At 38.9% G+C, this 18,262-nt stretch overlaps 2 protein-coding genes across 2 annotated transcripts in view; both read left to right on the top strand.

The window, feature by feature from the left end:
• LOC134790222 (uncharacterized) overlaps nt 1-18,262 on the top strand; it is a 134,751-nt gene that overhangs the window by 72,650 nt on the left and 43,839 nt on the right. Inside the window, exons 2-9 of the mRNA XM_063761056.1 lie at nt 8,531-8,639; nt 9,156-9,293; nt 10,975-11,092; nt 11,945-12,063; nt 12,677-13,746; nt 14,119-14,342; nt 14,760-14,927; nt 15,578-15,732. Coding sequence (XP_063617126.1) covers nt 8,550-8,639; nt 9,156-9,293; nt 10,975-11,092; nt 11,945-12,063; nt 12,677-13,746; nt 14,119-14,342; nt 14,760-14,927; nt 15,578-15,732 — 2,082 coding nt within the window. The 5' untranslated portion in view covers nt 8,531-8,549. The remainder of the gene's footprint in view (nt 1-8,530; nt 8,640-9,155; nt 9,294-10,974; nt 11,093-11,944; nt 12,064-12,676; nt 13,747-14,118; nt 14,343-14,759; nt 14,928-15,577; nt 15,733-18,262) is intronic.
• On the top strand, nt 17,226-18,159 carry LOC134790198 (carbonyl reductase [NADPH] 1-like). Its single transcript, XM_063761029.1, has one exon. The coding sequence runs from the start codon at nt 17,276-17,278 to the stop codon at nt 18,140-18,142; it is 867 nt and encodes a 288-aa protein (XP_063617099.1). The 5' UTR covers nt 17,226-17,275; the 3' UTR covers nt 18,143-18,159.

Consider the following 18,262-nt stretch of genomic DNA (forward strand, 5'->3'; position numbering starts at 1 on the left):
GTATTATTTAAGAGCAGATAATAACATAAAATTCATCATAAAATTTATGATTTACAACTAAATGCTTTAAAAAAAATCTAATGGTAACTAAATCATATTTGCAAGGACAGACTTCAGCCAAAACCTTAAAAGGTTAAAGTTGGCTCTGTAAAAATATCACGAAAATTAGACAGTTTTTATCTTTTATCAATCCTATTTGTTACTCTGCATATCAGCAGTATATGTATTTTTTGTACAAAATAGCTACTGACATATATAGCCGAGGGACGAGGGATCAGACGATCAAATTTTTTAACAGCAGTATATTTTCAGAGTAATTGAGATATAAGTATAAAAAAAAAACCGCGCGACGCCCATATCTTCTTCGTTTCGCAAGTTCTTTTATTTCTTAAAATTACATACTTTTCATAGCAGAGTGTGTCATGATCATGAATTTACTGACACCCTGTATACTAGTTACACTATACTTATGTACATATAACCCTCACACCCCGCAGGCACGATGATCAGTTCACATGTCGCGTCGATAAATCATATCGGCCTAATACTTATTTATCGCATTCCTGCGCGATATAAATCACAAGCGATAATTGTCACGGCCTGGAGCTTAGCTATACTTTAATGGAGGCCTTAAAGAATAGCCCTGTTAGGTCAACTGGGAGTAAATTATGAAGTATTATAAGAGATGTATCGAATAGATTAATGTTATTCATTCGGCCAAGTGCGAGTTAAACTCTCTAATTGTAAGTACTGTTTTCAAATCCTTTTAAAATCGACAACAATAAATAGTACCCCACAAGCTCTATACAAAATCACAAACTGAGTAAAACTGGGCCGTGTCAGGAGGGGAGGGTGATTTCAGGATGATCCTATCGTAAAGAAAAATCTAACATTTTCCTAGATTCCACAGTGCCGACTGACTAAACAGGCCAGCAATCAGTAGGCGTTACACCATTTTTTTATCCAGGAAACCCGCTATTCCCACTGAAGCGCGATAATTGAACGCTCTTTACCAAACACTAATCAATTCTCAACCTTTTCACTTCAACTTAAAGTCCATAATCAAATACTATTTCCTTGTGAATCCAGAATTCGCACTTAAAAAGTGTATTTCATAATTTAAACCGTGTTACTTAAAATATAAGGTCGATATTACAATGTTGAATATTAGAATGCCTAAGCACCGCTGGACCGTGCTGAGTCCGTTCTGAGACCACATTTAATTAGAAATAGGTATTGAATACCAGGCTAATAGGTTTTAGTCGACCGTGGCTGTATCGATGGTTATGGAATGTGTTAAATGTTTAGGTAGGAAAAGTTAATTTTAGTAGTTACTGCGATACTGTGATATGCCTTGCAGTATAAAATAATGTAGGTACTTATACATTGTTTCATTTTAGGCTAAAATGACTCATTAAATGATGGACCAGTCACCGTGCACAAAACATTGCATTAGGCAAAAGTACCTACGTAGGTCAATTAGGGGTAAGTGTGATAGTTACTGGCATTCAAATTGGGGCCTGTTTAGGTACACATTGATTTAATGTTTATTGCATGTTCAATACATTTAGGTACTACTTACGTTTAGTGTATGGACTCGCAATAAACAAGCCTCAATGGGTTAAAAACGGACAATCGCTTAAAATGAACCCATATTCGTTCTTAAGTGTTAATATATTTTTCCTTTTTTTATTGGGGTCATATTCGTTCAGGGTATAAACATCATTCAACGCGGCAATGCGGCCAGCCTTCTGGGCACACTTCCCATCGGCATTTTATTTTATTATGGTTATGTTTAGTTTATTTTTATTTTTTATCAAATTGTCTAGTCCTATGAAATTATTACCTAGTTATATAAATGCGTCGAACAAAATAAATAATGTATGTCGGAACATTAATTTTAGTAAAACTATTTTACCAATTTCTACCCATTTCCACTTTAAGTCAAACCGGTGGATCGTGTTCTATGGCTCGTCTCTGTTTTTACACCATTCTCGAGCACGTGTGGCCGTGGAAAGTATTTTCTCCGTATGTAAACCATCGAACTCCGTTATTAGTTGAGATGCATTGGCTCGCCACTACATTGTTAGGGCTGTTCGCGATAGTTTTAAATGTATGGATTGTAGAGTTATAGTAAAACTTGCTCAAGAAGAGGGAAGCGTATTGACAATGAAAAAAAATATAATATCTGAAAAGTTGTAGGGATATACGTAAGAAAAGCCTAAGAATGTCCTATAATATTTATTTATTATTTATTTATTTAAAAGCATCCTATATCCAGTGTGTATTTTAATAAGTAATTACAACCGTAAGTCGAAACGAGACATTTTTTTGTTTTGCGTATGTAGGTACCTATGTAATGAACGAGTAAATGAAAATATGTAGGTATGTATGTATCACATTAACCAATAAAATGGTGGTTCAGACTGTAGGCCTAGCACAGGAGGGGCGCGACAGTAACTCGCCCGCGAGATAGACTACCCGCGTTTTAATTTAAGAGGGACGGATAGTCATGTGCTAGCCCGGCTGTATATCGAAACAGGTGTCACTCATATGATGAAAATTTCGTTCAATTTGTGCCAGCTTTCGTGAATCAACCTGTACATATTCATCACTTGTGACAGTTGTGAGTTTGTGACATCGCGTTATTAAGTGCGGCGATGCGACATATTTGAACAAAAACAAAAAGTAATGATACTTAATGAAAAATATTACTCGTACCTTTTTTTTTGTAAAACATTTATGAACACACATTTGGGCCTATACTAAATAGTAAATACTTACCCTAAGAATATACGGTCGTTTCAAAACTACACACTGTTTATTCAAGTAAAGCACACGTTGGCGGCCCTAAGTACGCTATTATGAAGGCAAAAGTGCATGCGCGCGCATCATTCTCGGGAGAAATGGCGTCGCGTCGGCGCGGGCGCGCCTTTCTTTATGCTAATGTTCTACGCCAAATTTACACGCGCTAGTGTATGCCTAATGCACGCATAAAATGTGGGTGAGACTTCGTATAATTAGATGAGAATAATTATCATATGTTTTTTTTATTAGTTAAGTAAATATGTATTTTCATTTTCCATGTGAGTGCAGAAAATTTTACCCAGCTAAGGTCAATGTAGGGAAAGACCGGCTTGTAAGATTTTTGGTTGGGAAGACCGTCATAAGGCAGAAACTCTCGTAGGTATTTGAATACGTATTTTGCCAGTCATAGAAGGAAAGAGCTTCGTTTGCTCTGTGAAGAGTGGAGTGTGGAGTGGAAAATGAGTAACACAAGAGTTAGAAACAACAAAAACGTAGATAGCCTCACACTGAACTTAGAAGTACCTAATATTTTTAGCACAAAACTGTCCGCGCAGCTCTTATGGGATCACTTCGGTCTTGCAAATCGGTTAATTTTTTATACTTGCTTAATCAAAACTTGTCACAGATAACGTACTTAATTACCGAAATTAGTATCTAAATACTTTGATTTATGTGATTTGGTGATTTTTTCCTACGAAAGTATTACCTACGTTCTAAGGGCGTGGACAATCACGCACCTTTTCTAACATCGAACGTGTTCTTTCTTCTATAATTACAATTGAAACTTTATTTATTACAATAGAAAGTTACCCGTCCTAAAACATTAAAAATAACTACTTACTAAAAACATTCACATTCTTAGAAAATTCTTCAAAACAATTTACGTGAAAGTAACTCTTAGGTATATCTTTATTCAATAAAGGCCACCCCACACTAGCGTCTCCCTAGCGTCGGCGTCTAGTCAACTCTATGGCTGCTGCTCGACGCAACATTGGCGCAAAGTACTGCACTGCGACGGCATTTTCCATAGCGCTGACTAGACGCCGACACTCAATAGACGCTAGTGTGGAGTAAACCTAAAACATTCTAAAGTATTTTATTTATGTTTTGGTATTAGTGGATAGATAAAAAGGAATTTTCATAAAACAGGGATTAGTATGCAAATGTGATTGCTTCTGGAGAGATTTTAATTTTAATGTTATGTTGGGAGAGGTCAGTTATTTCCAGTTTTATAACTTGTGGTGTTTTAAGTTAGTTAATTTATTCATTTGTTGAGTACGGTTCTGATATTGTGGAGTCTAAAAAAACACTTTTTTCGTATCTAGTTTGCAGTGAAGGATCTTACATGTACGAAATCTACATATTTGAGTTCGTCTTTGACGTCTCGAAAAACGTGTCCAGGGTTTTAATTTTAAACTAATTAACACAAAAGTTATGGCCTCAAAACCAGTTTTTTAGCCTAAAATTGTTCAACCTTGATGCCAAATATCTCGAAGACAATGAACTTTGAAGTAAATATGGGATACTATATTGCCTAAAGCCGTTTCTGTACTTGCTGTTAATATAATAAGCTACAAAAAATATTAGAAAACTAAGGGATTCAGATCGAAGGTAGCCCCTTAATAATGTAAAACATGGCAGATATTTCAATTAGTTGAAATTACCCCGCAGTCGAAATTGTCCCGTTGCACGTTAGTTTAATAGTTTACATTTTTTTTTTAACTAAAACTTTATGAAAGTTTGAAATACTTATACGAGAAAGTATAAATTATTGATACGACCATGTATTTTCTTATTACGTGTTTGAACGTAGAATCAAAAGTTAAAAACTATAGGTACTAGAAGCCCAATTCTGGTTTTAATTTCTTGCTCATAAACTGTTATGGTTTTTTTGACCTGTTGGTTGTCAATAAAGTTTATCGAAGAAAATATTTAAAAATATTTTATGCCGATATTTAAAATATTTTATGGGTATGAGGATATTAAATAGTAAAGATACAGTTTTTTATGAATTCTGTATAATAAAAAAAATTTTGAAGTTTTTCTTTCAATGGGTATTAATTTAACTTTATTCTCAGATGAGAATTAGGTACACTGTTGTACACCAGATTACCTTGAATATTCCAATATTTTCTAATCGTTTAGAGAAAGTTAATCCCAACTAATTGCCCTCCCAGGGTGTTTCGAGAAATATGACCCGGCAATAGATTCCCAGATTTCGAGGCGTCATAATATTTAAGGATACTTGTAAAAGTTTCGTGGGTTGCTGAGCTTAGGTTATTAAAATGATTTATTGTTGTTTATAGCTTCAATTTAATAATATATTGTAATATAAATTCTATAACCTGGTGTCTATATAACTCATTTTCTACCAGTCGACATCAAATATATCGGAGCGGCCGAGGTACACAAAAACATCTGAGCCATGCACTTTAACGCCTTGATAACAGAAATGATGGTATTTGTTATTTGCGACACACACACTTTGGCCGATTCGATATATCTTATGGCGACTGTACCATCGTCCGCAGTTAAATGACGTAAAATACCTAGTAAACTATATTGCAATGATGACCTGTCCTTGTACTACTGGACAGGTCATTCTGTATAGTGACCCTGGTTATGAAGCGGATGGTCCTGGGTTCGAATCCCGAAAATAGAGCGAAAACAAGTTTGACATACAAAATTTCTACTCGCTCAATTTTCTTTTGATACCGACAGAACATATACATGACAAATCCAGATCAAATTCATAACCTGTTTTTACGATTAGAATAAGCCTCAAGGTACCTACAGGTGCATTCGCGGCGCATTCGTCAGATCTGGGTGTATGTATTAGCATGACTAAGCAATTGTGTATAAGTTCATAAATAATCATTAGTTCTTTGATCTTTGAAGTATCGTACATAATAATAAGTAATTACAATGGAATGTTAAGGCTGAGACGAGGAAGTTTAAGCTCACCGAATAATCACTCATACAGCCGTATTCGAACAATGAGATACGTCAAATACTAGATATTTAAACGATATCAAAAGTGACGTTTTTGTTTGAAGAAACGTCACTTTTGACACTTGTTTGACACTGACATATCCGATCTATATCGTTTAAATATCTAGTATTTAAAGTATTATCTCATTGTTCAGTCAGCAGCAGAAGTTGCAAAGCGGGTCGCGCGATGAAAATGATCTTGACGCGACTTTATTCTTAAGAGAATAAGAGCGTGTCAAGGTAATTTTGAACACCTCGCCCGCTTAGCAACTTCTGCTGCTGACTGTTCGAATACGGCTGATAGTCATCACTATAGAGTCCACTCTAATGTTCGAATTTGAAAAACCAATCTAAAAAATGGACGTTTAGCACGAGGAATTTCGTACATTGGTCAGCCTATCCCTATCTCTATCAGACGCGCCTAATTACCTATATTGCTGTCCCGCCCATGGTGCCGACGGTCAATGCGAGCGGGACAGATAGAGATAGGAACAAGCGGGTCAATATACGAAATTCCTTGTGGTAAGCGTCCTTTCTAATTCAAGATGATTTCGATCATCGGAGGTTCTTACTTTTGTCAGTGGGGAGACACTCCTCCTTTCGGGCAAACTCGGATCCGTTCGGCTCAGCATTGCTCCGAGCAATTATTAGGGTTGGCACAACTTGACGTCCCTTTGCGTGCACGACCACAGATAAGATAATGCCTTGAATTTTGACAACCCTAAATAGCCGAAAGGGATAGTGCCATACATTAGAAAGAGACAGCATAATTCGTCCCAGAATCGCAGTCAAACTTCGGTTTTGTAGGAAGTGTCCTTTCTGTACGGTAGTCTTATTATTTGTCCCATTAATATATACCCATCATGAAACATGAATAAAGCACCACATAAGAGGATGCAGTCTTTGCTATGAATTTCTTCTAGAGCTTGGTCGTCTAAATACCTGGACCAAATTTAGATCAAGATATAACACACTTGATCTAAATGATCTATCTATTCAGCTTGCTAATCTTTGTATTAATGCCGACATGTAATTACTAGAATTACAGTTATACATTGACGTACATCTCAGGACGGGCTTTACGGGCACTAAAAATGGTACTAGTTCAGCGGTGTCACTCACGAATTCGAGCCAATCATGCAGCCTAATGCAACTAGTTGCGACCAATCGAGCGCGTGATGCGAACTCATCAACCAATCGCGTTGTAGCGGTGTCACACCGCTGTACTGGCCCCATTCATGCCCAATTCTTATTGCCCGTAAGGCCAGTCCTGAGATATACGTCAATGCAGTTATATATTCACTTGACATTGATAATCGCAGAGCATTCTGTGCAGTTAACCAACACATATAACTGACCTTAACTATACCTTAATCCAACGACATAAGATATAACAATCGTCAGCGAAGTATGTTTGTTAGAACACCAGCTGTTCACCTCGCATAATGTGTTTGGTGGTCTTTCGTACCGGTCCACGTACGGAGTAATTTTATTTATTTAAAGAAAACGTTTAAACGCACGTGTTTTATGACGATTTCTTGTTAAAATCCAGATGTCAATTTTATTATAAATATACCAACCCAATTGGATGTATTTTTGCTTACTTAAATCATGATTTAAGTAGAACTGTGACTTATATGTAGCCTACTTATGAAAGGATGACTCACGCTAGACCAAGCCGGAGCCGAGCCGGAGCTTCCAGCGCTTCGTTTTCTATGGAAAGTACCACGCGACGTGATCAGTGATCTGCAGTACCGGTCCCGGTACCAAGAATTTCATTTCCCGGTTCTGGGCATGGCCGGAACCGGGATTCCCGGTTCTTCCCAGTTCTCAAGGCATCAATTGATTACTTTTAAGAAATTGTTTGTGTTAGCGTACAATCTTTATGAATGACTTTTTTTTTTCATATAAATAATTGCATAAGAATTAATAAATGACTTATTTTATTAAAAAAAAACACTTAATTGGCGTTCCAACCTATTTTAAGAAATTAACCGGCACACTTTGCCTCCGCCTGGGCCGAGCCACAACACGGCCGTAGCGTAGTCGATGCACTCAGCGCTTTGACGGCACGGCCTGCCTGCACGAATGCCTACGTTACTAGGTTAGTTTGTCGGGTTATTTGGGTCCCCAGTTTCATAGCACCATTATTAAATGTTATTTAATGTCCCGAGCTAAAGTACTAAAACATTAATACTATTGAATTGCGAATAAATAGTCATATGATGAGAACCGGGAAGTACCGGTACCGGGTCTTCAGTACCGGTTCTTTTGACACTATAAAATTCCCGGGAATTCCCGGGAATATGAGAACCGGGAATTCCCGGGAGCATGCCCTAGTGATCACCGATCAGCCGTCATAGAAAATGGCTAGTCGGAATTTTGTTGAAACTCCTATTTTCTCATCTTTCTGGGTTAGGTTGTGTCCGATTTTGGAATTAAACACGTTATTAAAGGAACTTTAAATCACATATATTTTCATCAGTTATCAGAATGTCAAGGGCCTGGACAGGCATTTCTGTCTCCTCCGTGCCCTCAGCCATACTAAACTATGCGCCACTTGCACCATTCCACTATCCCGGGGTTAACCGGTCAAACCTAGAGTTACCATGGTTACCAGTACAATTTTACACTGGGTTAACGGTTTAACCGGTTAACCTTGGGTTAGTAGCGCTTAGAATTACAAGTTCTATCAACAATTGTTTAACTGACGATTTTTTCTTCTTTCCAGATGCTGATAAAATAGCGCAATGGGGCAAGCGGGCAGCCAGCAGCACGCGCCGCTGCGCGCGCATCGTGCGCACACGCTGCCCCACGAACCGCTCCGACACGCGCCGAAGGTAAAAATTTTAGACATTTAATGTCGGCTGCAAGAATGAATTAATTGAATTATCTCAAATGATTTTTCGCCCAAACAAAATGCATTGTTTCTTTTGTGCACCGCGGTGGCTATCTCATTTCTCATTACCCAGTTAAAAAGATCACGCCCGTTTAAAAGGTAGTATCTATGTAGGTATGTTAGTGTAAAGGTAGTATGTGGGTCAAATCTTAGAAGCTAAATTTGACCCACTTCCCGATTTTCGATTGACCTGAAATTTTGCATACATAAGTAAATCGGATGATATTATGCAATATTATGATGACATGGAGCAGATCTGATCAAGGAGACAGGAGGTGGCCATGGGAACTCTGTGATAAAACATCGAAAACTACTTAATTGTGTTTGGGGTTTGTTAGAATTGTCTTGATAAGTCTTAGTTGCATGTGGAAAGAAAAGAACAGTCAGCGATGAAACATTGTACCAAAAATGAAATTTTTGCCGCAACTTATTAACCAATCATTATTTCAACTTCCAGGTGCTCCCGTCCTTGACAGAGTCGCCGCGGCTGCGTAGTACGGACAACGGCGCCATTTTGCACTCCGGCGGCACCATCAGCGGACGAAGACCGACCTCTGTAGTTCCCGAGACCACCAGGACCTCGCATGGGCATGTGGTACGATGTTTATTTATCTCATCAAATAAGCATAAGGAAGAGAGAGCTGGGACGATGCAGAAGGACAACGGCGCCATTTTGCACTCCGGTGGCACGATCAGAGGATGAAGAGCAACCTCTGTAGTTCCCGAGACCACCAGGACCTCGCATGGGCATATGGTACGACGTTTATTTGTCTCGTCATATGTGATGTAAATTGTGATGTCTCATCATAAGGTAGAGAGAGATGGCACGATGCAGAAGGACAACGAAGCCATTCATTTTTCGGTATAGATAGAAATCAGTTATGATCCTATTTTCCTTCTCTTTGGGTGCATGTGATACTCTCTGTCAGTATCATAACTACATACATCCTTATTGGATTCTTCTCTAGCTTGGTCCGGTTCGTAGTCACTTAGGTTTTTTTTATGTGATTGTCAGCAAACGCGCCGCCTGATGGAAAGCGGTCATCGTCGCCCATGGAAATAAGCAACATCGCAGGAGCCACTTAAGCGTTGCCGGCCCTTGAGAACCCTAAATACCCGCTTCTTGAAGAATCCCATGTCCATGTCGTAGCGCAAAGGAAATACCCAAATAACACTAGAACCTTTGTGCCCCAGTGGCCATGTTCTACGTTCTACGAGCAATACGTACGCCAAGAGTCGGCAAACCGCGGCTCTTTGGAGTTACAATTGCGGCTCTTCAAGTGACCCAAAAAATTTACCACTTGGAGACAAAGTAACAGTTGGCTTTTTTTCTAAAAAGTTTGCCGACTTCTGACCTACGCCACTAAGTATAGCAGCTCTCAATATATTTCTGCCTTCATCACCACAACTACACCCTGTATCACTACAACATTATCAGGAATAGACACAGCACATGAAAAACAATCACTGAAACCAATCCCAAATAAGGCGCTAGCACGCAACATGAAATTTAAAATTTACGAGGAAAACGGTTATTAAAGGTGTTAATACAATTTGCGGAAAACGTACCTCAAAGTACTTGTAAATTATATACTTAAAAGCGGCCAAATAACGGCAATAAAGCATTGATATTATAGATAGATACGAGTCGGATGCAAAAAAAATGTATTTTTTTTTTTCATTTCTCATGCTCTGAAAGTGGGTCATTGTTGTTCTAAAAGGTGTTTAGAAAATGATACGTGTCTGCACTAGAGATTTTACGTTCCAAGTACGATTTTTTTTACGATAAGCAATTGAAATTTGGCTTTAAATGGATTTGTTATACAATTTCTATTCTGATAGCTAACTCCCCATTCCATAAATATAACGATATTTTTATTACTTTAATTGTTAATTGAAAGTACCCATATACTTAGCCGCGTTTTTTAAATTTTAAATACATATGTAATTTACTTTCCTTGTATTCGAAATGAAAAGTAGAGTGTTTAACTCGGGTGAAAGGTACCATTTCATCCCTTAGTTAACAATCTACTATTTCAGGTCAGTTGTTTAATTTAGTGCCTAATTACTATAAAGTCATATATTTTTACAAATTGGTTGTATCTCTGTTGATGGTATATCCGGTATTTGTTCCGCGCATCTACGAATATAATTTGTAACAAACATCTACCTATCAATATGACCCTACTGAACCCGTTTCATATCACCAATAAAGATCTTACTATTTATATAAATAAATGTAATGATAATGATATTAATGATGTTTAATATTTCAGCACTCCAACGCATACCGGTCCCGGTCGGCAGGGGCCACGAGCGACAGCGAACTGCGGGCCCGCGAGAGGGACCCGTTGCATCGCTCTTACACAAATCTCGACCTTAGGCATAACGAAAGTGAGTACATTATCGATTGACACAGTACATCGTGATCAGCAGCACAAGCGACATCGAGCTTCGACTCGCTGTACTGTTCTTACACAAATATTGACCTTAGAGATAACGGAAGTAAGTGCATTATCGATTGCTACTGTGTCCCAGCAGGCGCCACAGGCGACAATTTACAAACGATATGACAACGACAAAAATATGATATTGATATTATAGACCCAAGCATGACCCATGCACTGATCTATCATAGTTAAATCGAAACCTTGGGTATTAAAGTGAGATGATACATGTGTTCACTGACTTTATCAATATTCTTTTGACTACTTTGAAAGACCCCTTGAAAGATATGGATCCCTCTTTCATGGTACCATTTATTTATTTTGAACTTTATTGCACAAAGGTACAAATGGCGGATTAATTGCCTCATGGCATTCTCTACCAGTCCACCATAGGATCAATCAGAAAAAAAGCAGGGAAATCTTTTATTTAACTTGTGCTTTTAAATGTGGGTCAAATCTTGGAAGCTAATTTGACCCATTTCCGATTGAGTTGAAATTTTGCATACATATGTAAATCGGGTGACAATGCAATATTATGATGACATGGAGCTGATCTGATGGTGGAGATAGAGGTGGTCCCATGGTCCCAGACACCATTGGCACCATTCCCATGAACCTGTGAACCTGTGATAAAAAAACGCAAACTGTGTTTGGGGTTGTTAGAATTACTCGATGAGCATTAGTTGCCTGTGGAAAGAAAAGTACAGCCAGCGATAAATTCTTGTACCAAATATGTATATTATTTATGCCAAAAACTTATTGTTTAATAATTGCTAATCAGTAATATCTGTATTTTCAGATGGCGGTTTGAATAAGAGATTCGGTTCCGAGCCTGATCTGCGAGAGGAGGAACCGAAGCAAAAATGCAAGAGACATTTCAGGAAGAAGTACCGAGCACCGCCACCACCTACCAATGATGTAAGAGAATTTACTTGTCATAACACTGCTATAATTCATAGGAGCATCAAGTGTACGGTACGGTCCTATACTACGTGCCCTTCGAAGAGGGGTGGGGGGGGGGGTCTTCAGAATACCACGTTTGATCACAAGCGAAAGGGGGGCTTAGGTTTTTGTCACGTAGTCAATAATCTCTAGGGAAATCTCGCTCTTTTTCGTGCTATAAATATTCAAATATGGCGGTTTGACATGTACGGGTGGTCACCAAGGGAAGGGACTATTGTAAAAAATGGGTCACTTAGTATGGGTATGTTCCGGGATTTGGTTCTAAGCTAAAAAGGAGCACAACATACTTATAGCTACCGAATTATCAAGTATGTTAATGTAGGTAAATAAGACATGTGGTCACCTATATCTAACTAGCTGGCAAATTCGAACTAAATTTGTGAGTCATGGGTCGTAAAAGTCCTGGTTTCTGGAAATTTAGGGGATGAAACAAGGTAAAATGATAAAAGGAGTAAATAAAACCATCTGGGTGCTTTACAAAGCATCGTCACAAATGTGGATAATACGTAAATAATAGTTAAGTACTTACAAGTTTTTTAAACAGTGTACACTTATCCCTTTCCAGCAGCACCGTGAAGGTTCATCGCCGGATTCCAGCGAAGGGAATGCGAGACCGGAACCGCAAAGGAAGCTCCGACTCTTCAGGACCAGGCATGAGACCAAGAAGCTCAACCATGAGCCTGAAGTTGCCAGGAACTCCTACACGGCCTACAAGTCCTTGGACGACCAGTCTTTCGAACGACGGTACAGGTCACCCTACAAAGATAAAGAACAACACTTCAAATATCCTGATACTCAAGACATGATCCAGAGTACAGCGTCCTTGAAGAGAGAAGAACATTTACTACAAAAGCAAGATTACAGGAAGAGAACAGACAGAGTCAGCGGATGTAGAGCGAAAACATCCAAGACAAACGACAGCGAAGCATGGAAAACACCATTGCTAAATAGAAACTTTAGACATTCAGAACGATTTAAAAAGGTCGACACAGAACAACCCGTATTAAGGAGAGAAAAGACTTTTGACACGCTAATCTCGAGTGAACGAGACAGCGAATCTCCAAGAATAACGCACGAAAGCAGGATGAAAGCTATAGGCGAACAGCTGAAGGGATCCAGACTCCAACCGAGTGAGCCTTTGAGAAAATCTCTTCCTTCACTATTACCTAAAAATAGTGAAGAAAAAGATGAATTTCAAGCGGAATTAAAGAAGGCGACAAGTAGAATAAGAAACGAATTAGGGGCTAAAATTAATGTAAGTGAAAATAAAACTAGTCAGAACAAAACGACGCAGAAACCAAACCCAACGAAAACACCGAGCAAAGTCAAAGAGTCTAGTCTTAAAACGAATGTTAGCAAGCCAGAAACTAAAGCAGTTGTTAGTAGAAGACCACTAACCAGGGTTACTGAAAGTAAAATCAAGTCAACTGTCACTCAGAGTAAAGTCAATGGTAAAACAAATGTAATAACAAATGGAGATAAAATGGGTAAAGATAAAGGTAGAACGATACCTGACAGAGGGCAGGCGTCAGGGAAAGAGTCAACCCCTGAACACTCACCTACGAGAAAGATCTCTCCGATAAGAAAGATTTCTCCCGCGAGAAATAAGACGTCGAATCATGTTATTTCCAAGGAGAAGTAAGTAACCAAATACCTATCACAATTCATTAAGCATTTGACACTAGACCCCTTTTTTATATTTAAAGAATTAGATCCATATTCGGTCTAGGTCGTGGTTTTCAATATATAAAATGGTTGTAGATTTATCTAATAAAGATCTTTTGCAACTTATATTAGGCAACCGGAAACACAAACAAAATCTGCAGTTATTACAAAAATATGGCCAAGAAAGTTAAGAACAAGCACCTTATTTATTAACTTCATTGCACTGCTACTGACAAGAATTTGCATGCAATTTTCATTACATTGTGGTATCTGATCAAACTTTTTAACATAAAATTTCTAGCTCAACGATTTCTAGGTAATCTCATAACTAACATGACGTTCCAGGCATACCCCAGCTCCCTCAAAACAATTCTACTTCGGCATGATCGAGAGCAAACAGTTCGAGGTCCAAGACCACCTGAAGGACTTCCCCGGCCTCGGCAGCCCCATCATCGAGGAGATCAGCAACTTCCACGCCATCGAGCAGAAGCTGCTGGGCTACCATGCGGAGGATGCGGAGTTTGAGGAGTTCAATGCCAAGCTGAAGGAGGACTGTAAAGTTAAGAACTGTGAGTATTGTTTTTTTATGATTTGCCTCCAGATGAATCGCTTGATGGTAAGTCGCCCATGGACACTCGCAATACCAGAAGGGTTGTAATTAAATTCGTTGCTGGCCTTGAAGATGGAAGTACGCTCTTTTCTTGAAGGTTTGAAGGTCATACCGGTCCGGAAATTCGGAAATACCACAGGCGACAGTTCATTCCACAGTTTAGCTGTGCGAGGCAGAAAGTTTCTAGAGAAAATACACAGAAAAACAATAAAAAAAGTATCAAATGTGTTGTATTTTTTCTGTTTTACACCATTTCACCAAAGGATGTCCCTTCAATATCAGCATGGGAGAAATCCTTTGAACACGATGAGCAAAACGCTTGATACTTTTACAAACTGGTTGACACTCGTAACTTACCTCCCTTATCCTTTTCCAGTGTCTTCAGAATCCGCGCTTTCCTCTGACGCGTCAGACTCGGACGGCTCTCTCGGCATAGCGCTGCGCCTGCGCCCAACGCTGCCTAAGAAACAACGCGCGGTGCCGCGATTCTCGCCCGCGGCAGCGTGGAGGCAGCTAGCCACGTTGGACGCCCATCTAGCTTCAGGTAAGACTGCGAGGCCCATGTTGCAGTGTCGGATTCCGTGCTCTCTTCAGACGGGTCGCCCAATTGCCCAAATAACAGTGCCGTATTTGGATGATTCTTCATCATGTTTTAAAGCAAGGCTTCCCAAAGCAAGTTTTGTTAATTGAAAGTCTGGCACCGAGAGATGCAGTTCTCCGATTAAGTTGTACTTCATCTGTACGTAGCCTAGAATGTTCCATTCGTGTATCCATTAATAAGGTACTTAAATGCAGAGATATGAAATAGATGTGAATTTGCTTTACAGTTTGCTCTCCACTTATACCTAAGCATTTTCACTGCTGAGAAAACGTCGGCAGGTAATTCATTCCACAGCTGGAGCGTATTAACAACTTATTTTTCCCTTCCAAATATGTATTCATTTTTAGTTCATAATACCTACTCGTACACTCTTAATGTACCCACCTAAATTGTGTGCTAGCACACAATGGTATTTTTAAATGTTTTAAGCTCTTTTGTTTATTTTAATATTTCTTTCCAGCTAGTACGGTATTGAACGTATGCGGATATCATTTATCGGCTTTTTGTGTTATATCTTTAAGTCTAGCATTTTCTGTTTGTATTGCTGGTGATGCCCCGAATAAGTAAATATTAAAACTGCATTTTTTCAACAGAAACCCAACCACTAGCTGTGGAGACCAAAGTGTCAGCCGACATAACAGCCGAGTCCTCACCGCGGTCAGACCAGTCCGCCGACAAGTCGGGCGACTCCGGCATATCAGGAGACCACGCGCACAGCGATCAGCGGATCGAGTCGCCTTCAAGACAAGTAAGAATCTACTACTTTTTTAATATCACGTCGGTGGAAAACAAGCACATGGCCTGATAGAAAGAAGTCACAGTAGCCTATGGACGCTTGCAACTCCAGGGGTGTTACATGCGCATTGCCGACTCTTTAAAAACCTGTAGGTACACCAATAGGTACACTCCTTTTTTGAAGAAGCCCATACTGTAGCCCCTCGAGAAAACCTCGGCAGGATTGGGGAGGGCTGAATTTTGCATATCAGGTTAGATTTATATTATATTGTGTACAAGTAAAAGTCGATTTTTAAAATTTCAACCCCTTGGTTAAAAAGGGAAATGAAAGTTTGTATGTGGTACAGGTTTTATAATTAAAACTATCTTGCTTGAGTAATTTGAAACAAATTATGAACCCTATATTTACCGTATTTTGTTCCAGAATAATCTATGTTCATGTATTACATAATTATCACAAACACCATACATCTCCACGCATACGAAAACAGCTAATAATTACATAAATGAATAAGTTCAAAGTTCAGTGATTAACTGATTGCAGTGGCGGCAAATTCCGTACAATAACTTGAATAATTTGCTTGTATACCATGCATGTAGATAGGTACTACCATGCGAAATAGATTTACATCTTTATACAATGTTTATATTTTATACATGCCTAGTTATTATTAAAAGTCATGTCAAATAGACTAAAAACGATTATCAATAATAAGTAATATCAATAGTTTATGTTTAAATTGACATTGTGGGATTCTAAGATGGACAGGCAATTTATTATAAATCTTACTGGGTAAACATAACACACTTTTGGGCATTAGGACAGTATTTGCGGAAACATGAAAGAATTCTGAGGGTACCTAAAATTTCTAGTAGGGAATGTATAAGTTTACCTAATATGCGCATCCACCCTGTATCGTACCCGGCTCAGAGCCCTCGCTGGTATCATTACCTCGTTCCGATTACGTGCACCCATTTCGAGTAAAACTAACTTCTAAAAGAATTTTGCTAAGATTTTGTTAGGATTTTGGGAAGGGTGGTATTCCATCTGTCTAACTTTGTCCCACATTTTTCTTAATAAGAGAGTGAGATGTAATGACATTAGACCAAGAAACTGGACAGGTACGTGGAGTACCCTAAAGTATTTTTAGCTTTTGTCTAATTTACTTAGCGCCAACATGTGTCATCATACTCATCATCCCTACTGTTAATAACTCTACAATACAATTACTCTTTATTTCAAACACCAATACAGAAAACGATACAAAAAATACAAAAATAATCAAGAAGAGGTACACAACAGGCGGTCTTATCACTAAAAAGCGACATCTTCCAGGAAACCTTTAACTTAACCTTTAACTTCATGTACTGATAACACAAACATATCGTTACGTTACATAACGATGGACGTTATCTTTATGTTACATAACGATTGCACCATAGTTACTCCATTGTAAACAAGCGAATATTCTAATCATTAAGATAATGCCCCCTTTAATAACATGACAATATGCCCCAACGGTTCAGTGTTTTGCCGACTTCAACAAGAAGCAGTCATGTCGCAGAAGCTAGCTGTTGTTACCGGCTCCAACAAGGGTATAGGATTCGCCGTCGTCAAGGCCCTCTGCAAACGCTTCAATGGAACAGTCTACCTCACATCCAGGGACGAAGGCAGAGGCAAGGCAGCAGTAGCAGAACTCAACAAACTCGGACTCAAACCAGCTTATCACCAACTTGATGTCATCGATAGAAAAAGTGTAGAAAGATTCAGAGACCACATCAAGAAGAATCATGGCGGTATTGATATTTTAGTCAACAACGCAGCCGTCGCTAATAGTGTCGAACTGTATAATAACTACGAGGAATGTAAATATATTGTCGACATCAATTACAAGAGCTTGCTGACCATTCAAGAATTGCTGTTCCCGCTTATAAGGAATAACGGAAGAATTGTCAACATCTCCAGCGATTGTGGACATTTGTCTAACATTAGAAATAAATACTGGATCGACAGACTATCGAAGAAAGACCTCACAGTTGCGGATGTCAACGAATTCGTCGATTGGTTCTTAGAAGGTGTGAAGAATGGTACATTTAACTATGATGACATTGCTGACGGTGGAACTGTGGCTGCGTACAGAGTTGCAAAAGTTGGTGTTAGTGCATTAACTATTTTGCAGCAGAAGGAATTGGAACCCCGCAATATCTCGGTCAACTCTATGCATCCTGGATTGGTTAGAACTGACATGACGGTTGGCGCAGGATTCTACAGTACCGATGAGGCGGCAGAGACGCCTGTGTATTTGGCCCTGGATGCCCCCCAAAGTCTGAAAGGGGCATACGTGTGGTATGACAGGAAGGTGCTAGATTGGTATGACGATAAGGCAGATTGGTTCTTTAAAACTAGCACCTTGAAGTCTTAAAAATACAGAGGTTTAAAGATATAGGTGATGGTGATTTCGATAAAGTTACATAAGAATAATTATGCCTATCTGCACAGGAAATGGCTACCGTAAACTCACATAACGTTATATTCTACAACT

Source organism: Cydia splendana, chromosome 4, assembly GCF_910591565.1.
Source record: "Cydia splendana chromosome 4, ilCydSple1.2, whole genome shotgun sequence".
Classification (NCBI taxonomy): domain Eukaryota; kingdom Metazoa; phylum Arthropoda; class Insecta; order Lepidoptera; family Tortricidae; genus Cydia; species Cydia splendana.